Source organism: Orycteropus afer, unplaced genomic scaffold (assembly GCF_000298275.1).
Source record: "Orycteropus afer afer isolate SDZICR_OR568_19922 unplaced genomic scaffold, OryAfe1.0 scaffold00042, whole genome shotgun sequence".
NCBI classification, from domain to species: Eukaryota; Metazoa; Chordata; class Mammalia; order Tubulidentata; family Orycteropodidae; genus Orycteropus; species Orycteropus afer.
Window position 1 is genome coordinate 13,101,746 of NW_006921629.1, and position 23,257 is coordinate 13,125,002.

The 23,257-nt window shown below is 42.8% G+C and overlaps 1 protein-coding gene across 1 annotated transcript in view; it reads right to left on the reverse strand.

Moving 5' to 3' along the window:
- ZZEF1 (zinc finger ZZ-type and EF-hand domain containing 1) overlaps positions 1 to 23,257 on the reverse strand; it is a 155,797-nt gene that overhangs the window by 13,619 nt on the left and 118,921 nt on the right. The window contains exons 38-46 of the mRNA XM_007937490.2: positions 17,175 to 17,325; positions 15,617 to 15,756; positions 13,358 to 13,635; positions 12,457 to 12,631; positions 11,025 to 11,157; positions 6,686 to 6,885; positions 5,011 to 5,130; positions 3,496 to 3,687; positions 2,318 to 2,418 (exon numbers count right to left, since the gene is read on the reverse strand). Of these exons, the coding sequence (XP_007935681.1) occupies positions 2,318 to 2,418; positions 3,496 to 3,687; positions 5,011 to 5,130; positions 6,686 to 6,885; positions 11,025 to 11,157; positions 12,457 to 12,631; positions 13,358 to 13,635; positions 15,617 to 15,756; positions 17,175 to 17,325 (1,490 nt within the window). The remainder of the gene's footprint in view (positions 1 to 2,317; positions 2,419 to 3,495; positions 3,688 to 5,010; positions 5,131 to 6,685; positions 6,886 to 11,024; positions 11,158 to 12,456; positions 12,632 to 13,357; positions 13,636 to 15,616; positions 15,757 to 17,174; positions 17,326 to 23,257) is intronic.

Below are 23,257 nucleotides of genomic sequence, written 5' to 3' on the forward strand. Positions count from 1 at the left end.
TTTGCTTTCATTAACAACTCAGTATTGTATTTACAAAGGGGTTCATATTTGTTGTTTGTACTGCCCATGTAACTCTCTCTGTCTTTCTCATCCTCAATATAATAGTGTATTAATACAATATTTGTTCTTCTGTGATTGACTTACTTCACTCAGCATAATGTCCTCCAGGTTTATCCACGTTATGTGGTGTTTCATGGTGTTACATTACTCTCTAGTGTTGCACGGTATTCCACTGTGAGTATGCACCACAGTTTGGTTATTTGTTCCTCCACTGATGGGTGCTTAGGTTCTCTCCATCGCTTTGCTACTGTGAACAGTGTTGCGATGAACATGGGTGTGCATACATCGATTGGTGTCCTGCCTCTCCTTTCTTTAGGATATATACCTTGCTACTAGGTTCTGACATGGGGATATGAGTGAGGTAGTGTGCGCCCTTCTAGGGCCTACCCTTGAACAACTGGGTCAATATGTGCTACCTTCCTGTTTTTCTCTGGGCCAGAACACAGAGGGGTACTGGTAAGCTCATGTGGATTACACAGTATCCTTGGGGCTGCTGGGTCACCTTGCAGAGCACAGCCAGCCACCCACCCTGGACTGCTGCCTACCTCTGGACTGTTGTGTGAGAGAAAGACAAACTTCTCTTGTCCTTCATTTATGTTATTTCTGGGTTTCTTAGTTACAGGAGGTTAGACTGTGCCTACCTAATGCAGCCTTACTTCACCTCAAGAAAGATTTGAGGCAATATATAAGAAACATACATGGTAAAATAGAAATATGAAATAAAAGATAAAATAAAAAGGCTAAACGATTAGGTATGTCTACGCAGGGGCAAGTGGGCCCATGACCATGTATAGGGTTGTCAAACAATGTTTCTACAAGTGTATTAGTATGTTCTGTAAGAATTCCCAGGTATATAATAGAACTGATAAGGTACAAGGTTGTAGTCACTTCTTGACCACAGCCAGCTACCCAGATGGAGTGAGTAGTTAGACTTGTGGGCTTGGGACCATGGTCGCAGGGGACATCAAGCTCAGTTGGCATAACATACTACACAAAACATTGTTTCACATCCTACTCTGGCGAGTAGCAACTGGGATCTTAAAAGCTTGTAGGCTGTCATCTAGATGCAACAATGGGTCTCTCCTTGTGCAGAGCAAAGAAGGATGAAGAAAACCAAGGACGCATGGAAATAATTAGTTCAAGGGACTGGTACACCATGTGATCCTCAGCCTATACGACTATGAGACCAAAAAAACTAGATGGTACCTGGCTACTACTGTCAACCATTCGGAAGGGGGGCTATGTAGGATATCCTGGACAGAGTGGGAGAACAATGTGGAACAAAAGTCAAAATCCTAACCAAAAAAAGGGACCAGGTTTGCTGGTCTGCTAGAGTCTGATGGAACCCCTTAAACTATGGCCCCTAGCTACCCTTCAGGTCTGGAACTGAATGCATTCCTGTGGCTTCCAGCTAGCAAAAGACAGGCAGATGAGCTGAATGTTTTCATTAGGTAGATACACTCCTTGAAGAGATCAATCATGGGCGACCAGAAGGGCTGTGTATGCACAGGGAGACAGCTTGGGGGGCAGAAGTACATGGGAGGGAAGGACACAAGGAAGAGGTGGCTATGGGGAGGAAGTGGGAGGAGAGCTGTTATGTTGTGGGAGATTACAGTCATGAGATAAAGTGTATGTGAACTGCTGTACGGAAGTTGAATTTGCTCTGTAAACTTTCTCCCAAAACACAGTAAAATTAAAAAAAAATAAAATTGGAATTTAATATGAATTGTAATATGAGATCAAAACCAGGATATAGGGGATGGAGGAGGAGGTTAGAACACAGATACAAAAAATTCTTCACAGTTTTAAGTGCTGGACTCAAGAACTAGTTCTTTCAGCCAAGAGAAAGAGAATATTCTTAATTTTATAATAATTCTTATGGGGAAAAGCATGGAAATAATTTATAGCTGTGACAACAAAAACTTTGTAGTGCTTGCTCACTGGGATTACATATAAGGGCATTCTTGATGCCTGCCTCAATTTGTGCATCTGTGAATTGAGTTACACTCAGGAGAAGCCTGCAAATGGGAAGTTTTTCCAAAAGGAACATGCAACACATTTCCAAGATGATCCATACGATTCAGCACGGTCAGTTTCCACGTCACTTGTGAGAACTAAAAACTGCTCCTGATCTGCTTGTTTGCCTTTCAGGAGTCTGCATTCAGATCTGTCGGGCAGAAAGTAGGAGCTCCCCACTCCCACTTCATCACGCATTCTCTCACTCACCATACATCAACCTCATCTCAATGTCCCTTACCTCTTCTGAACCTCCAGGAAGAAAGAATCGGTCCTTTTCATCTGCAGTTCATATATGGCCCGGAGAACGTGCAGAGGGGCATTGAGGGCATCATGAGCCATCTGAAGACCATGGGAAGAAAGCAGAAGACGGACGATGAAAAATGCGTCAACACATTATCAATACTCTCAACTTAGAAGGGATATGCTATTTCAAGTTACTATAAGTTGTAATTAAAAAACATCATATTGTGCTTCAAAAAAAATCAAACTTACAAGATGAAAAGGGTGACATTTGCCCAGGGATAAAGATGAGAAGGACAGGAAAGAAGGATCAAAGGAAATGGTAAGCACAGGGAGGAAGTGGGAAGAGTGCTGTTATGTTGTGGAGATTGCAATGAACGTCACAAAACAAAATATGTATGAGCTATTGAATGGAAAATAATTTGCTGTGTAATCTTTCACCCAAATCACAATTAAAAAAAAACATATAAAATTATAAGCACTAAAACGTGCTGTAAAACCTGCACTGCTACTATCAATCAAAGGAAAATACAAGTCACTGAAACACGAAGAGAGATGTTGTGCCAACAGAATACAATGGTAATAGTCAACAATCACCCACCACACTGTGTTCATCAGTGGCTTCCCTGCAGCTGTCTTGTACTCAGGTCTGATAATTGGCACCTAATCTGAGAACCGTAATTTCTCTGATCTTCGTTTCTCACAGTATGTATGTACTTGCTTTTCTGACATCCACTCAATACTCTGTGTGTACTCTTTAAGCCCTCAGCCATTTTCACATCATTCCACAAGAGTGGTCTACCAGGGAAATAGGAGAGTGTGTCAAGAAACTGAGTTAGAGGATGATCATTTGGGAATCTACGGGTGGGTGTTAGCAAACCGTAGAAATTATACACAAAATTTTACATGCATGGAAATGTGTTTTTCAAGGTGTATTTTATGGACAAGAGATTGAATGTTCTTGGGCCAAGATGCAAAAACGTTAAGCACTGATACTGAGAAGGCTTTTCAGTTCTTCCGAGTCAATTCTGTCCAACACAGCTGAGTCTTTAGCAAGTGAATCCTCAGGACATGATACTCAAGCACTTTCGTGGAAAGGCTGAAACACAGTCCAAGCTACAGATGATCCAATCTCCAGAATCCTTGGCTCAACCTGCATGATGACCCAAAACATACCAAGAAACATATTCTGGTGGGTTCATCCAGGCCTTCTAGGGGGTCTAGCTTTTTCTGCTCTGTTTCACTGGGGCTGCTGACTGACCGCTCCACTTCTTCCTCCTGGGCTCCTCGCTCATCTAGCTCTAGGTCACCAGGCTCCGTCAAAGTGCTGATCTCCTTTTTTGAGGAGTACAGCATGATGGACAAAATCTAGAAAGGCAGGAATCTGAGCATTAGGAGTGAGAAGGTGGTATCGTTCTTTAACCTACGCGTAGAAAAATTTTGACCTAACTCCTTAAAACATTCAGAACTCTCAAAAAGAGTGTAAAATTAGTAAACACAAAAACATGTTCAGTTGTACTAGTGATTAAAAAAAAAAAAAAAGCTAAAATATGAGGGACCTTTGTATTTATTAAATATTTTACTGACAGTATAAAGTGCTGCCGAGTTTTAGAAGGCATTTTGGTGACACATAGACAGCTGTAAAAGTGCTTAACATCCTTTGACCCAGCAATTCATCTTCTGCAAATAACGTAAAATACAGAAAACATTCTGTTCATAATATGATCAGTGAAGTGTTAACAATGGCAAAAAACTGAAATCAATCTTCACGTATCATATGCAGCTGTTAAAAATGGTGGTTGTGGAAACTAGATGGCAACTTAGAAAAAGGTTCATTATATGATCTCAATTTGTTTAAATATCATACCCACCAAGAATCCAAATCTATATCTGTATCTCTATCTATAATACAGAAGTACAGAAAAAACAAATTAGGAGGAGGACACATCAAAATGCTACAGGTGTCTGAGAGGTAAAATTTGGAGATTTGATTTCTTTTCTATTTCTTATGTTTTCTGGAAAGTGGTTCTATTATTTAAATAATTTTTAAAAATTAATTTAAAATATTTCAAGAGAACAGGAGTTTAAACGCTCTCCAGGTTATCCACTAATATGTTTCAGCCTATTTTCCCTCAAACCAGATCCTTTCGGGCAAATAAGAACAATATCACTTTAGTCGAGGCCTCTGTGTGACCAAGAACAGCCAGCACCCCACTTCCACACAGTGGCAGCCTTTCCTGGACCTGCAGCTGGCTCTTGGCACAGAAAGTCCATAGGGAACCAGAGTAATTCTGCTATGGAAGTGTAAGGCCTACTGAAGACAGCTGTCACATTATCAACTAAAATCCTACATAAAATAAACAGAAATGAGACAAATTTAGAAATGGATTTTAGTCCAAAAGAAGTTTAAAGGGAATAATTCAAGGACATTCTTTATTACCACATGCTTCCATAAAGCGCTTCTTTTCCAGTGGTCTCTGAACAAACGTAACATTCACTTTCCCTGACTCAAGGGAGCACAGGCGCCATCATCTCTACTTCTAATGGGAAGACAGATGTAAGGTACAGTTTTAAAATGTCCAAGATGAGAGTCCATAGGGCAGAACCAGCTGAAACTAACTGATGTGTCTAACTCCCAGGCAGATAAATCTGCACCAGGTAGTAGTAGCAGGAACCACCCTCATCCCTTACTTCCAGGTCTCGGAGGAGCCATGTTTTACTGAAGCCGGTCCCTTTGCTGCACTTCTTCACCAGCAGTTTCAGCAAATCAGTCTGAAGGAATGTAGCATGGGTCTCTTCAAAACCGTGAGCCTGCCAAGCAGAAAAACAATGATTTGCACTTACCCTGAGTGAAAAAGAAAAGGCTCATTTGGGGAGAAGCAAGCCTTTCTCAAGGCCTAGTATTAGCTGGTGGCCCATACTTACCTTCTGCTGAGAAAAGGGAGTTTTAGGGTGGAGGAAACCCTGAACCTTAGCTGTCATTCACTATCTGCTCATGTACTCTTTGATTCATTCACTGAGCAAATATTTTTGAAGTTTGGCACATTCTTTGTGCTAATCCTTATGCTAGGGAATTTTTGTCATTTCCCTCCTCTCAACCTTCTGAAAGCTTCCCAATGCTCTTAGACTAAAGTCCAAGGCCCTAACATGGCTGACAAGGTCCTATCTGGCTCCCTGCCTGCTTCTCTGCCCTCATCTCCCTTTTTTTGTACCATCTTGTATTCTTCTTCTCCTTCATAACTAAGCATGTTTCTGTCTCAAGGCCTGGAGGTTACTGCTCTTGGCATGGAATGCTCACCCCAGTTTCTGATGGCCTTGTTGATCTACTGCCTCAAATGTTACTTCCTCAGAAAGACTCATGGCAGTTTTTCTTGAAGTCTCACTGTTGCCAGTTAGACTGTAAGCTCCATGAGAGCGGGGACCTTCTTTCTAGTTCACTACCACACACTCAGCTCCATGTGGCACTTGGTAGTGCTCCACGAGCATTTACTGGAGGATTCAAACAGAAGTGGTCTCTGCCCTCAGGAAGCTTATTTTCTCTCTCCTACCATAAATGTAAACAAATAAAAAGTAGCAGATTGTGGTAAATGCTATAAAACAAAGAGCAGATGGACAGACTCAGCCCTAAAACCACCCTCAGGGCTGCCCCAGAGCAGACATGCCCTTTAGTCCAGTCTCCCTGTGATGCCTGGTCACCAAGGAGTGACCCAGCTGCTCCTGGACACATTCCAAAGTCAAGGAACTCACAAACTTTCCAAATTAACTCCCCTTCCGTGGACAGTTCTGTTGGGAAGATCAGCCTGAAAGTGAGCCGAACTGCATCTCCTCAAAAGGCCCTCCCTCCCTCTCAATGCCCTTCAGTTATTAGAAGAAAAAAATCATGTTCCCCACAAGTCAAGGCCCCACATCTCCAGGCTAACCATGGTCCAGCTTGTCTGCCTCCTCCCACCCCCATTGCCAAGCCAGTAACTCAAAGATCCCATAGGATCCTAGCCGCCTTCATTCTTCCCTTCATCTAAAACCTACGGTAAATCAGGAGTTGTGGTTCAGAGACGGAAGTGAGAAACTTTTCCGTCCATGTTTCTATTGATCTGCTAGAAGCTCATCTTCTAAGGTTATGGCACCATGAAGTGGTAGTACCTGGCTCCAGGAAACAGTGCTAAAAAACAGAGAACCAAACTATTGGGAAAAATCTATTTCCTCCTTCAAGTTATATTTGTGCAAAAGGCCCTAACATTCTTAAATGTAATCAAGATCCTATGGTTAGCCATCCATGAAAATCAGATGAGACTTCTTCCTAGTTAACTCCCTGGAGATGTTAGATCACGGCCAGAGTCATTATTACACTGAGGAAACTCACCGTTACCTTTAGTGTTTTATACAATCCTTTGAGGGCCAGAGACAGCACCCAAGTTGCCTCCACAGCCTCGGGACAATGGCTATCCACACTGGTCTGCAGAAGGTGACTGGCGATAAAGGCAAAGTGCTGGGCGTACTGGTTCAGCCGGGCCTGAGAGGCACTGCACTCCTGTCCGCCTCCCTTCTGGACCAGCTGATAGTCCTTCACTGAGGGGTGACGTCAGCAGGGAGAGAGAGCACAGAAAGTAAGGTCAATGCTTCCTATAGCTAAGTTTCTTCCCCAGTACGTGCCTTACCAAAGCAAGAACTGCAGACCCTACAACACAAATCTCCCTGACTTCAATCGTAGCCATTTAAGGCCAGCTTGCAGGTGAGCACAAAAATGGCACTGGCCACCTATTCACCAATCAACTGAAGGAGACAATTCACATTCTTACTACTGTGGACAAGTGGGTTGTCTCTAAAGATGTTAAAGAAAGTTCTTAAAAATAGTACACACAAGACGTCTACTTCCAAACAAGATGGAGTAAGAGACTGGATTAACTCTTCCACCATAAACAACCAGAACACTGAGAAGATATGTGAAACAATGGTTTTTAGACACTGGGAAGTCAATAGTGCAGGACTATCATCCTTGAGAAAAGGGACACAGACTAGGTGAGTCCTTTGAGAGTAGCAGCTATAGGGAGGCAGTTTCTAGCCTGCAGAAGGTATAGAAATCCAAGTAGAGTCTAGCAGTGTCAATGAATTGAGGGGACAGAGACTAGGCTCAGGAAAGACAAGGTAGCTAGAATTCATGGGGCAGAATACTACAGAGAAGGGAGTTACATGTGTGCATGTGTGTATGCATGTGTGCGCGCGCACACACACACAAAGAGAGCAAGCTCTAGCGATCTGCAGAGGGTTCCTCGTGAGGCTTTGGCTGAGTATCGATCTGTATATACATGAGAGGAGACTACCTAAGAACAGGAAAAGAACTGCCAAAAAGCAGGATGCAGAACAATTCCTGGGGCTCCCACAGAGCTTGGAATATTTGGTGCTCCCACCACCACTGACAGCAGAAGGACTTTGCAATACAAGGAGCACGGAGGAGAATCCTTAGAATGGTACTGCCTCAGTCACTGCTACTGAGTTGATTCTGACTCACAGCGACCCCCACTGGGTTTCTGAGGCCACAAATCTTTACAGAAGTAGATTGCTCCATCCTCCTTCCATGGAGTGGCTAGTGGGTTTGAACTGCTGACCTTCTGGTTAGCCGCCAAATGCCTTATCCACTATGCTACCAGAGCTCCTTACTACCTTAGCAGTAGGGCTAAATTAGCCTGAGATTAAAGGCTGCTCTGGATTCATCCTAACAAAGCTTAAAAGCAAGATCCAAAAGGATCTGACTAATTGGAAGTAACTTACTGGCACATCAGGACAAAGTCTAACACTACATAAAAAAACACAAAAAAAATTCCAGCATCAACAATGTTAAATTCCTATGTTTGGCATGCACTCAAAAGTATCAGGCATCCAAGGAAGCATTAAAATGCTTATACTGGCAAAGAAGACAGATCTCAGCTCATTTCCACTTTAAGAAACTATAAACCCACTGCCGTTGAGTCAATTCCAACTTACAGTGACCCCCACTGGGTTTCCAAGGCAGTAAATCTTTACAGAAGTAGATTGAACAGTCTTGTTTTCACAGAGCAGCTGGTGGATTTGAACCACTAGGGGGAGAAAGCAATTATATCCAAAGCAGATGTTTTTGTTGTTGTTGTTAGGTGCTGTTGAGTCGTTTCCAACTCAGAGTGACCCCATGCACAGCAGAACGAAACACTGCCCAATCCCACGCCGGCTCCATGATCCCTGCTATACTTGAGCCCATCATCGCAGCCACCGTGTCAATCCATCTCATTGAAGACCTTCCCCTCTTTCGTTGACCCTCCACCCTACCAAGCATCACATCCTTCTTCAGGGAATGGTCCCTTCTGACAACATGACCAAAGTAGGTGAGGCGAAGTCTGGCCATTCTCACTTCCAAGGAACATTTCGGGTGCACTTCCTCCAGGACAGATCTCTTAGTTCTTTTAGCAGTCCGTGGTACTTTCAGCATTCTTCGCCAGCACCACAACTCAAAAGCATCAACTCTTCTTCGGTCTTCCTTATTCATTGTCCAGCTCTCACAGTGGCTGGAAATATCATGGCTTGTGTCAGGCGCACCTTAGTCCTCAAGGAGATATCCTTGCTCCTCAGCACTTGAAACAGTTCCTTCGCGGTTGACCTTCCCAGTGCTACACGTCGTCTAATGTCCTGACTGCTGCTTCCATTGGCACCAATTATAGAACCAAGCAACGTGAATTCTTTGACAACCTCAAATCTTCTCTCCATTTATTGTGATGCTGTTCACTGGTCCAGTTGTGAGGATTTTTGTTTTCTTATATTGAGACGTAATCCATACTGCAGACTGTATTCTTCAACCTTCACCAGTAAGTGCCTCAAGTCATCTTCAATTTCAGCAAGCAAAGTTGTATTGTCTGCATATCTCAGGTTGTTAATGATTCTTCCTCCAATCCTGATGCCACGTTTTTCTTTATATAGTCCAGCTTCTTGGATTATTTGCTCAGCATATAGATTGAGTAAGTGTGGGGAAAGGATACAACCCTGACACACTCCCTTCTTGATTTTAAACTATGTAGTATCCCCTTATTCCATCAGTCAAGGTACAGGTTCCTCATGAGTACAATCAAGTGTTCAGGAATTCCCATTCTTCTCAATGTTATCCATAATTTGTCATGATCCACACAATCAAATGCCTTTGCATAGTCAATAAAACACAAGTAAACATCTTTTTGGTATTCTTTGCCTTGAGTCAAGATCCATCTGACAACAGCTATGATATCCCTTGTTCCACGTCCTCTTCTGAATCCAGCTTGCACCTCTGGAAGTTCTCTGTCAATATATTGTTACAACCGTTTTTGAATTATCTTCAGTAAGATCTTATTTGCACGCTCTATTAATGATATTGTTCTATCATTTCCACATTCTGTGAGATCACCTTTCTTTGGAAAGGGTACAAATATGGATCTCTTCCAGTCAGTTGGCCAGGTAGCTGTCTTCCAAATTTCTTGGCATAACTGAGTGAGTGCCTCCAATGGGGCATCTGTTTGTTGAAATATCTCAATTGGTGTTCTGTCAATTCCTGGAGGCTTGTTCTTCACCAATTCTTTCATTGCAGCTTGAGCACACAAAAACGAATTACTGTAATGAAATGTGCAAAGACCTGGAGTTTGAAACCAAAAGGGAAGAACACGCTTGGCATTTCTCAAGTTGAAAGAATTGAAGAAAAAATTTAAGCCTCGAGTTGCAATATTGAGAGATTCTCTGGGCAAATATTGAATGATGCAGGGAACATCAAGAGAAGATGGCAGGAATACACAGAGTCACTGTACCAAAGCAGATATAAAGAAAGAAGGAAATTAGTAATGATAAAGGCAGAGGTAGGGGCAAAAAAAGATGGGGGAAAAAAAAACTAATGGAGTCAAAAGCTGGTTCTTTGAAAAGATCAAAAAAAGTTGATAAATCTCTATCTAGATTGTCTAGGAAATAAAGGAGAGACACAAATTAACAAGAGTATGAATAAGAGAAGGCAGCTGATACCCCACTCCAAGCTGAAAGAAACCAAAGACGACTTCAGTTTTAGAAGACTGAAGCACACTCTCTAGGTGGTGCAAAAGGTTAACGCACTTGGGTGCTAACCAAAAGGCTGGAGGCTTGAGTCCACCCAGAGGCACCCTGGAAGAAAGGCTGGCGACCTGAAAACTCAGCCAATGAAAACTTGACAGTTCTGCTCAGATGTACACGGGGTCACCACGATTTGGAACTGACTCAATGGCAACTGAGGCAGATAAAAAAACCAAAACCAAACTCAGTGCCAATGAGTTGGATCCGACTCACAGTGACCTTTCCTTGGGTTTCCAAGGTGGTATCACTACAGAAGTATTGCACAACCTTCCTTTTGAGGAGTGGCTGGTGGGTTTGAACCGCCAGCCTTCTGGTTAGCAGTCAAGTGCCTTAGGCACTATGCCACCAGAGCTCCCACTGAGGCAGATAGAGAAATTAAATGGGCAGAACGTAGTATCTGGCTAACAGAGCCACATGCACAAAATAACAGTATGGAAAGGGGCCTTCGAAATGATCCAATCCAATCACGTGTTTCAGAGATGAGGAAACATTACAGCTATAACTTTCTTTTAAACACATCACATGCAAGGGCAAGAACCAAGGTATCTTCATTAAGCTCAGGGTGTACAGGCATTCGACAGTTCTCTTCCATTCTTAGAAAAAATAATCATGCTTGGGACCTGTTTTCCTTTTGCGAGTTTTGACATCGACGATCACAGCCCTGTTCTTCTCAGTGAAGTGTTTCAGGATGATCACATTATGTGGTTCATTGGCATTATCCATATAAACACAGCGGGTCCCCACACAAAGGACCTAGACATGACAGAGGAAGGCAGAAAAAGCAACTCAATAGCACATGGAGACAGAAAAGCATATGCTGTAGGTATGAGACCAGTCCCTTCTGCTTGTACCTCTGTCTTCAACAGGTATTCAAGGATAGTGTTCTTCTCATCTCTAAGGCCCTGGCACAGAACTGTCTTATGTGCTGGCTAATGAAGTCACGTTTACAGTGACCCTTGTTTCAATCAGTTGAAAGGCATGAAGATTAGAAATGAGATCAAGGTGGATGCCGAAGTGAAAAGTATACATTCAAGGTCCTTGTAATTTAAAATGATACCAAAAGCAAACCAAGGCCATTGCCATCTAACTGATTCCCACTCACGGCAACCCTATACGACAGAGTAGAACTGCACCAAAGGGTTTCCAAGCCTGTAAATCTTTACGGAAGCAGACTGCCTCATCTTTTTGCTGCAGAGCTGCTGGTAAGTTTGAAGCACCAACCTTTTGGTTAAAGCAGCCAAATGCTTTAACCACTATGCAACCAGAAGTCCTTTAAAACGTTGTTATGTGCTCTCAAGTCGGACCCAACGCATAGCGACCCCTCCTTGGGTTTCTGAGGCAGTATTCTTTCAATTACTACAGAAGTAGATTGCCCCATCTTCCTTCCGAGGAGTGGCTGGTGGGTTTGAACTGCCAGCCTTCTGATTAGCGGTCAAATGCCTTAGGCACTATGCTACCAGAGCTCTCAAAGCCCTGGTGGTGTAGTGGATAAAATATTTGACTACAAACCAGGAGATCAGCAGTTCAAACACACCCACTGCTCTGTGGAAGGAAGATGGGGTGATCTACTTTAAGATGTTAGTTACCTATTATTTAAAGCCAACTAATCCCCCTCAAAAAATAAAACAAACCACAAACTCATTGTTGTCAGTCAATTTCGACTCATAACGACCTTACAGGACAGACTAGAACTGCCCCATATGTTTCCAAGTGGTAAATCATTATGGAAGCAGACTGCCTCATCTTTCTCCTGCGGAGTAGCTGATGGGTTTGAACTGCTAGCCTTTCAGTTAGCAGCCCAATGTTTTAACCACTGTGCCACAGTGGTTAAAACCAACTACTATTGGTTAATAAAATGATTCAAATGGTTAAACTGTTAACTATTTGAACAAATCATTCCACAATCTTGAAAAATACCAAAACTGTAAAAGCAAATTATACAACTGAAAAAACAAAGCCAACAAATTAAAAACACCTTGCAAGGATATATGCTTATAGAGACTTTAATGTGAGGATAACCAGATGGGTGGCCAGGCCTTCAGAGTGATGTACCTGGGGGAAGCCAACCAGCACCAGCAGGGTGAAGATATTGGTGTGCTTCAGCTGGAAAGGCAGCTGTTTGATGCAGTGGTCTGTGAAGGCGGCAATGACGTCACGCCACCATGAGGCGCTGGTGAGCGACCGCAGGATCTCTGCCATGGAGCACGCCCAGTCTAAGCCCACACGGCTGGAAGGCAAGAGCTCCATTAGGGGGCAGCGCATAGGGCTCCAAACTCAAGTCATCCCAGCGAACTGCACTCCACACTCCACGGCAGCCCCAGAGGCATGCCAAAGAGTTGTTTTCTAATCAGCTTAAAAACTACCAGAACGATGCTTTCTAAGTAATGAGAAGTGAAAAAAAAATCAAGATCCACTATTTATAAACTCATTCTCAACTGTGTTTTTAAACATCCCTATAAAGTCACACACATACAAGATGCATGCAAAAGTGTACACGTACATTCACACACACAGGTAAAAAGTTTGGAAGGAAATAACACTAAATAGCACTTGATAAATTAATATGGTACAAGCCAGGGTGATTTTTCCTTTCACTTCTGTTTTCCATATTTGGTATTGTGATTATACTACATTTACAATGAAATATACTTACTTTCTTCAACCCCCAGGCCTACATTTATTGCTCTCAGGAAAAAACACAGTAAGATTTATACCATCAGGGAGATTGCTGCAGAGAGTGCTGAGGCTGTTCAGCTGACACTCTCTTAAGCACAGCTCTCCTGTGAGTTGATAGCATTACTAATAAAACCATTCTATTCTCACTAAAGATTCCCAGAGAACAGCACTGTAGCACACTGAAGTTAAGCACAAGTCAGACCTATGACCTAATGAAATAAACACCAAGTTGGAGGGGTGTGTGTGTGGAGGCTGGGTGAGCAAGAACCAAGGCTACCTGTCCAAACACACAGCTCCCAGGCTGAAGAGCAGGTGGGTGGTCTTCCAGCCATCTGGCACGATGGAACTGTCCCCCGATGCGAAAAGGTTGTGTTTGGCTGAGAGGACCTTGATAACTGCTGCATCCACCTCTGCTGGCGAAAGGCGGATGATTAACTGGCCCAGAAGACCAAGTGTGAGGTGGTAGGTTTCATTCAGGTGGCCTGCGTTTGAAATGACGACCTGAAACATGAGTGGCAGGACGTGTTCCAGGTCTATCAGGGGGACTGTGAGACCCTGCTAAGAGAGGGAGAAAAAGGCTGCTCAGTACAAAAGGCCATACAATCATGCCAGTGGAACATTCCGTCCCTTCACATATTATTTATAACCAGTCTGTTGCCAAAGGAACTATGTAGTGGTTTTCAATAAATGCCAAACAAATTTCAATCAAATGTAAAATAAGCATTTTTTTTTTCAAGTCTCAGCTTAACAATCCTACTTCTAGTGTTCCTTTACTCTGAAAAACAAACTTAAAAAATCTCTGCCCCCATCCCTATATCCCCATCACAAAAGAATTCAAATAATTCAGAAATACACAGTTAAAACTCTCTATAATCTATTCCTTCTACCCTGCCAATGTCCAGGTGATAACAACTGTTAACAGTCTTTCAAACTTTTTCCTATGGATATTTATATATTAAATTAGACAAAATTATTTCATTAATGTTAAATTTCTTAAGTATGGTTATATAGGACGATGCACTTCTAAAGATGCATGCTGAATTATTTAAGGTGAACCATATTTAACGTATTTCCAAAAGTCTGACAGCCCTGACAACATACAATATACACGTCCATATATATACATAAGAGCCCTAGTAGCACACTGGTTAAACCCTGGGCTTCTAAATGAAAGGCCAGTGCTGAAAACACACCAGCTGCTCCACAGGAGAGAGATACTGGCAGTCTACTTCTGAAAAGACTCTATGGGGTAGTTCTATTCTGTCCTATAGGGTCACTATGAGTCAGAAACAACTTGAAGGCAGTGGGTTTTGGATACACACCCACTTACACACATATACAAACCCACTTTTCACTCATACACATTGAATAGTTCCAAAGACTATTCCAAAGGTTGTCATGTAAAAATTGGTGTTACATGAAAATGGAGGATGACCACATCAGATCACAAAATGGAAGATTACATCATTACATAACTGCTAAACCACTAAGAGTCACGGCCCAGTCCAGCTGACACATAACCTTAACCATCACAGCCAGTGTTACCCTCACCTCGCACCTTAGCATTCACTATTGTTAGACATATGTCATCAATGCACAAAATAGTCGGGTAGTAGAATTTTTATTATCGTCGTAAATGTGCAACATCAGATGAGATGGTCAATAACTGAGGAGTACCATACACAACACGTGTGTGTGCACACACACAAATACATAAATATACAGATAAAGCAAAATATTAACAACTGGTGACTCTAGGTGAAGATCATTGTTCTACTCACTGTTCTTTCAATTTTTCTGTAAGCTTAAAGTTTTTCAAAATAAAAAGAAAAAAGATAACTATGATAATTAAAAATACAGTAAGTCATATTACACATATTAATTGTAGAAAAGTTACAAAACACAGAGAGTTACAAAGAAGAAGAACAATAATCATTTATAATTCTGACCCAAGCCATGGTATTTTCAACTGCTTCACATGCATGCAAAACCTGGATAATGAAGAAGGGAGACTGAAGAATTGATGCCTTTCAATTACGGTGCTGGTGAAGAATATTAAGTATACTACGGACCACCAGAAGAACCAACAAATCTGTCTTGGAAGAAGTACAGGAAGAATGCTCCCTAGGAGTGGGGATGGAAAGACTTCACGTCACGTATTTTGGACATGCTAGCAGGAGGCACCAGTCCCTAGAGAAAGACATCAGGCTCAGTAAAGAAGAGGGTCACTGAAAAAGAGGAAGACCCTCAACAAGATGGACTGATGCGATGGCTGCAACAACGGGCTCAAACACAGCAGTGACCATGAGGATGAAGCAGGACTGGGCAGTGCTCCATTCTGATGCACACAGCATGGTGTGAGTTGGAGCCAGTCTGACAGAACCTAACAACAACAACTTAATTCTACACGTGGACTCCCAGAGACAAACAATGACTGCTATTATCAGTTGTTTCAGTATATGGTTTTCCTAAAAAAATGTTTTTCGATGCCTAACACCGCCTCCTCTTTTAAAAAGAAAATGCTCATTTCTCTTACCGACTTTAAAGGAGGTAACATGGCTGCTAGCAATCCCAGAATCCTCTTCTGGGAGCACTCTGCAAACACTTGCTCAGGGCTGGGAGTAACTGCCTTTTCCTCTACTGGTTTCTGAGATGATACTTCTGAATTTTCAGCATCTGAGTTGCAAAACATCAAACTTTCAGATTTTGATAGGGGTTCTACACGTGTACAGGGCAGCAAGTAGAGGTGCATATAAACTGCTGCACTATTCTTGTGCTGCTCCAGAAGAAAGCTGGGACTTTAAAAACCTGTGGCGGAACAAAGGCTCAGATGTCCCTCCCTCTAGGAGTCCTACCCTGATCATCCTACTTAAACACACAGCCTGCCTGTCCCACCATCCCACCCACCCTCTCTGCACTCCCTGTTCCTCTTAGCCTGCTCATTGGTGCTCTAAGCATTTAACTTTGAACATACTATATCATTTATAATTATTGTTTACAGATTTATTGTGTTTTCTGCCATCTAGATTATTATTATTATTATTATTTTGGCAGTGATGCATCTCAAATACCTAAAATGCATAGCAGGTCCTCAGTGAATTCATGAATGAATGAACAAACTGCACATGAACCAGGATGTGATTCTCAGGAGAACTAGACTAGAATGGATTTTGATGGCCTGGACTGATGTGAAGTGTTAGCTGTTTTCTGCAACTTGGAATTTTAAGTACTGCAGAGATGAGTGTCAGCCTCTGAAGCTAGGCCCACAGACAGGGCAGAATGAGAGGAGCTCACTCTTCCCTCCCTTACATAGTGAGCCGATGGCAAGATGTGGCTTCCCGCAGGGTGCCGTAAGGAGGAAAGTGAGGTCTGCTTCCAGGCTCTTCGGCCCACAGCACCTCTACCTCACTGCTATCAGTCTCCCTAAAACACAGCACTGACCTTGTCGCTGCAGCAGGCTGAGGGCCCCAAACTGCTCAGGCTGGCGTCTAAGGCCCTCCACAGAGGGTCCCATGGCTACCAGTGTTCCACTCCATCCTCTACTCCTGCCAAAAGGGACTCTGCTCCTGAATTTGGCTGGTGGTTTCCCACTCTGTAACCTTTGCTCATATTGTCCTTTCTGCCTTGAATGCCCCTTGCAAAGCAGACTGATCCTGATGTATTAAAGGTCCCCTGTATTTCTTTCTTTGTAAAGCTATACTTGGATATAATCTGTTCCAGATAGATACAATCACTGTTAACATTCCACTTACTCTGCTGGGGAGAATCACATTCTGCCTCCAATTACAGTTACTTACACCTCTGCCTTAAACCCTCCTAGACTGTGAGCTCCATGAGGGCAAGAACTACACGTCTATCCGTCTCGGTCTGTTTTATCCCCAGGGCCTGTTACAGTGCTTGGCACCTAGAAGGCCCTCAGTAAATATAAGGTAGGAAAGCAGCCAAGATAAAGGGAGGATTTTCAAAGTGTTATCAACACTGCTGTCACACAACTGAGAAACCTGTCTGTAGCCAGTTTTAAATTGTGTGCAATAAGCTCATAGATGGGTATGTAAGCATTCAAGAAGAAAGAGATCAAGATAAATAGTATTTACCTGGAAGTCCTGGAGGTGTGCTAGCATCTGCAGGTGAATCCGAAGGTTGGGTCTGGCATGAAGGAGCCTTCATTAACAATACATCTTCATCTACCTTCTTGTTCTGCTTGCAGTCTAATGGTCTGACTTCCTTATGTACAGCTCCTTTTCCCTGAGAACAAATGGGGGGTGTAAAAGAATTAAGGTCTTTTACAACTAAACTTTACTCCATTAACTTATAATACATTTTTCTTTGAACATTTGCCAGTCATCAGAGATTAAAAACTTTAACCTTATTAGGAAGTAGCACTTATTCCTTAAGTTTATATTCTACATTGAGATAATTATTACATCACATCCTCCCAAACATCCTCCAAATGCCTCTCAGTCTGTGGTTACACACCTGAAATTATTCATAATTAAATGTTACAAAAAACTAATTCTAAAGAGCCAAATTCTGTGATAGATTTACAGAATAAATTAAGTATTTGTACTTTGCATTTCATGTATACATGATATATGTTAAGAATCTAATTCAACAATGAAAAGATTTAGATTGGGATGTTCATAAGGTTTTTGATTTATGCCAACACACACATGTCCATCTTCCCTTTCATAGTAGCAGAGGATGACTTACTGGAAGTATACTAAATCAGAGCTGTGGAGGTGGGTTTTTTTTTTGGAGGGAGTGGGGAATCCAGTTTCCAGGAGCCTTAAAAATGGTTCATTTATATCTCCCAGATTACTTGCTGTGGTAGTTCAGTTTATGTCAACTTGGCTGGGCCTGGTTGAGTGGCTGGGCAGCTGGTGGCAGTTATTCCCCATGATGAGACTGGCATTCAACTCCGTGGTGGGATCTACCACAAGCAGCTGGGTAGCTGCTTTGGGTATGTGGTCTGCTTCCTGTGTATAAGCAGCAGCTTTGGGAATGGTCTCTAGCTTAGGGCATACTTGGATCCTGCATGTAGTAGCCGTGTCGTTGTTCAGCAGTCTACCATGCTCTGCCGACCTTGGGACTTACAATGGACTTAAGTTAATGGCCTGCCGTATGGTTTGGTAACATCAGGACAGTGCCTTTTTATTTGTCAACCTTGGGCTTGGCAGCCTCAGCAGCCAACAGCTGTCTGAGTGAAGAAAAGCCTCTAGCTTCAGTGGGCTGGGAGCTGGAGGCAGAGCTGAAGCCCAAGGTGAAGGGTTTTCACCCAGCCCCTAGAGCCTGGCACTTTGAACTTGGACTTAAAGCCTCCAAACGATAAGAGAATAAACTCCTGTTTGATAAGGCCATCCCGTTGTGGTATATCCTGTCAGAGCAGCGCTAGGTAACCAGAACACTTGCTTATCTCAAAAGGAAAATAATGGGTTTACAACAGAGATAGCTGACTATCACCTCCTTAACCTAGTGAGCCAACAGTTGTCTAATTAGGGGAAATTTCCCAGGAAGCACACAGTGGAATCCTCCCTGGAGTGGAGAGGCAGAAGGAGCTGTGGCCAGTTTAGGAAAAGGCCCCCAAATGCAGCACAGTAAGAACATTTAAGGGAATGGCAGAGTAAAAAGCCACCCAGTTTCTGGGAATTTCTCTATTCTGGAGAAAATGGTAGGAGGGACTGGGGAAGCAGGGGAGTGGAGGGCAAAGAGCTAGGAAGATACTTCTTAGAGGCAGATGAATTCCCCACAGCAGGGGAGGGATGGCCACCCAGCTGGGTACAATCTCCTGACTAGAGCTTGAAACAGCATGGCTAACCCTTAGAATCTGTGCACTAACTTTCTGAATTGGTCTGAATGTTTCAGCCAAGAGGAAAAGGTATGAGTATAAATGATGTAACTGGACCATTAGTACAACTGTAATGGAATATACTCCTTAGTTTGATGATTTTCCATAATTGTTTTCTACATAGCACAAAATTCCAGGTATGTCTGTTCAAATTTTCAGGAACTCAGTGACATAGTTAATGGTACTTGAGTTCTAGGTACTGCTCAAATTGAGCCACCTGGGTTAGATTTGGTCAACTACATCATTTTGCATTGATGATGTTCTGGTTACCTAGTGCCACTCTGACAAGAAATATACCACAAATGGGATGGCCTTAACAAACAGTTTATTCTTACAATTTGGAGGCTTTTTAAGCCCAAGTTCAAAGTGCCAGGCTGGGTGAAAGCCCCTCAACCTTGGGGTCCAGCTCCGCCTCCTGCTCCCAGCCCACTGGAGCTAGAGGCTTTTCTTCACTCAGACAGCTGCTGGCTGCCGAGGCTGAGAAGCCCAAAGGTTGGTAAGTAAAAAGGCACAGTCCCGATGTTACCAAAGCACACTGGCAGGCCATTCACTTGAGTCCATTTTAAGTCCCAAGGTCAGCAGAGCATAGCAGGTTGCTGAGCAATGACACAGCTACTTGCGGGGTCCAAGCGTGCCAAAGGCTAGAGACAATTCCCAAAGGCTTCTCCTTATATACAGGAAGCAGACCACATATCCAAAGGCAGCTACCCACCATGGAGTTGACTGCCAGTCTCCTCATGAGGATTAACTACCATCAGCTGCCCAGCCACTCAACCAGGCCCAGCCAAGTTGACATACAAATCAAACTACCACAGACTGCATTTAACATGGTTATTTTATTTTTCTGATATTCTTGATTGCTATTGCTATGAGTAGGAGATTTGGGTAGTGCTAAGCTGAAAACGGGAGCTCTAGTAGTGTAGTGCCTAAGGCACTGGACTGCTAACCAGAGGGCTGGCAGTTCAAACCCACCAGCAACTCCTCAGAAAGAAGATGGGGCAATCTACTTCCGCAGTGATATTGCCTCAGAAACCCAAGGAGGGGTTGCTACGAGTCAGGTCCGACTCGACGGTACATAACAACAAGAAGCTGAAAACAAAGAAGCTCTGGTGGTGTAGTGGGCAAGGCATTTGGCTGCTAACCAGAAAGTCAGCTGCTCAAACCCACCAGCAGCTCCACGGGAGGAAGATGAGGCAATCCACTTCCATAAGATTTACAGCCTTGGAAACCTAGGGGAGGTCGCTCTGAGGTGGAATCAACTTGATGGCAGTAGGTTTTAAGCTGAAAACAAGAGCCCTGGTGGCACAGTAGCTAACTGAAAGGTCATAGCTGGAACCCACTAGCTGCTTGTGGGAGAAAGATGTGGCAGTTTGCTTCCATAAAGATTTATGGCCTTGGAAACCCTTTGGGGTAGTTCTATTCTATGCTATAGGGTCACCACGAGCTGGAACTGAACTGACGGCAGGTCAGGTTTTGGGTTTTTGAAATTGAGAACAGATTTCTGAATATACCTGATGGCTTTTCAGAAATTAGTTAAGAAACTAGCCATGCACATAAACCAGACACTGATTTGGCTCAGGCTGTTTGGGAACCTTCAAGGCCTGTTCTTGTCATGGCTCTCATGGACTTAATTGTTAGGTTTCTGAATTCTTAGGGAGCAAGCCCTTACTTAGTGCATGTCTTTGTACCCTCACCACAGTACTTTAAATGATTCTTTTAATACTGAATCAGGACTCCTGGAGGGGTATTGGTATTGGGTCAGAACAAAGAATGCTGCCTAGGATGTTCTGATGGTTTGGAGTGCAGCTGGACAAGACAGCCTTTGAGTAAACCTAAATCTAGCCCAGGGAGAAGAAAAGCAGTAGTGAAATTACTTATGAGTAAAGATAAATGATGGTGATATAGTTTAACCTTAAAACTTAAATTTGTATAGGAAAGTAGTGGGAAGGCAACACATAAACATGTATCTAACATTTCTGACTGGACTAAAATCTCAATTATATAAAGGACTGAAATGAAAAAGGAGAGGGAAGGGCAATCTGAACCATCTGACTGCTAATCAGAAGGCTGGAGGTTCAAACCCACCAGCCACTCCTCAGAAGGAACACTGGGTAATCTACTTCCATAGAGATACCACCTCGTAAACCCAAGGAGGGGTTTCTATGAGTCGAATCGACTCAACAGCAGTGAGTTTTTTTTTTTTTTTGGTTTTGGAATGGCAGTATCAGAAGGAGCCTTGGTGGCACAGTGATTAAGTGCTCAGTTGCTAAACACCTTGGCAGTTCAAACCCACCAGGCTTTTGCCAAGAGAAAGAACTTGCAGTCTGCTTTTGTAAAGACTTAGTTTTAGAAATTCTATAAGGCAGTTCTACTTTATCTCATAGGGTCACTATGAGTCTGGATTGACTCCACAGCTAATTGCAGAATTAAGACTTTAATTCAGTTGGCCAGCAGATATACTACCCTGTTTACATCCCAAAGGAGCTCATTTATGAATTAGAGCCAGAGGGAATATAAATTGAATGACTTATAATTGATCCCCCCCCCTTTTTTTTTTTAAAATATAGCTGAACTCCCTAGAAGTAAAACCTTATGACCTCAGCTCAGGAAACAGTATATGCTTATGACAAAAACATAACCATAACCATAACATAACCATAGGCCAATCCTGAGTTGCTGATTCTCTACAGCCCAGATACCACATACATTGCACATGACAGCCTCTTGCTAGGTGATACGTAGGCATATAATTTTTATTTTCTTGGCATGTGAGGGAATAACTCAGGCATTGTGTTGGTAGCATGTCAAAGGATATTGAGAGCTCACAAGAAGACACAAATATCTCCCAGACTCAAAAGTGGTAACTGTGGATTTAGCCTGTTTCTCTTGATAATGTTCTCTCTGCTCCCACCATAATCTGTGGGTCATTGCAGTGCTGCCTGGAGAGGGGATTTTATGATAAAAAATGTCAACATCTCAGAATCAGGCTAGAAGCACTGTTTTGTTGCATGAAAATAATAGAATTTTTCAAGTTTCTGCCAGCCACTTTTACTTTTGTTTTCTTCTAAAGGACAATGGGATCCCAGTGAGCTATAACCAAGTGGGGGACCCTCAAACTAGTAACAGGACAGGAAGAGAGAACAGAAACATCAGCAGGTCTTGAAGTAAAGCTAGGGGCATTTATAGCATAAACTCAAGTGTTGGAGGCAGCACCACTGAAGCAATTCCATGCTCTTCCACAAAACAATCTTTACGCACATATGTGAAGTATCTAGAGCAAGCAAATATATAGAGACCAAAGTTTATTAGTGGTTATAAGGGGCGAGTGGAAGGGAAAGGGGGATTTACTGTTTAAGAGACAATGAGTTTCCGGGAAGAATAGGCAGACAAGCGACACAGACCCTCTTCAACAAAGAAAAGAAAAACCAATTGAGAGAGATAGAAGATAATCCTGGAGCCCTGAGCTTTGAAAGGAACTATACAGAAGTGGATTAGGCACCAACTAGTGGAAAACGTGAATGAAAACAGTGAGTACAGAGATGGTCGGAGCTGTGGACTGTCAGTTACTCTGACAGGACCAATAGCCTGAATATTTCCAAGTGGTGTTGGGACCTGAGAATTGACCTAAAGATCAGCCCTGGTCACCAAGGGCTGCAGGGACAACTGCACTGGTGGCCTATGACTAGGAAGGGAAACAGCAAGGAGGGAGACAACCTGAGCTGTGGACTTTCCGCTGTCCGGAGGGCACAGCCATTTTGAATGTTTACAAGCGGCAACCACTTTGGATATTTAAAGTGACTGAAGGCGCAGCCATTTTGAATCTTTACTTTAAAGTGATAGCATTCTCATTAGGATTCCAGGGACCTAAGAATAGGCTCTGTTTGCCAAGGATGGCGGGGACATACGAGAGGCTGACAACAGGAAAGGAGACAGGTGGTGAGTGTGTAAGTGCCATCAACTAGTGAATAGTGGAGCACAGTACCCTGCTTGCATAGATAACATACAAACAAAACAAAGAAAACAAAAATCGTGGGCAAGTCACTCCAACATACAAGCACCAATTAAATAAACACAAAAACGTCACAATGCCTCAGAGACAATGGACAGGATACATACCCAAAACACATCCCTGAGGAAGGTGCAGTATTGGAACTCCCTGATAAGGAATTCAAAAGAATTGTATTTAGGTATCTTCAACGAATTGAGAGACAGATCAAGGAAAACACAGAGAAAACCCTAGAACAATTTCAAAAGACAATACAAGAACAAAATGACAAAATAAATGAAAAATTATAGATGATACAAAATCTACAGATAGAAATCCAGAAGATT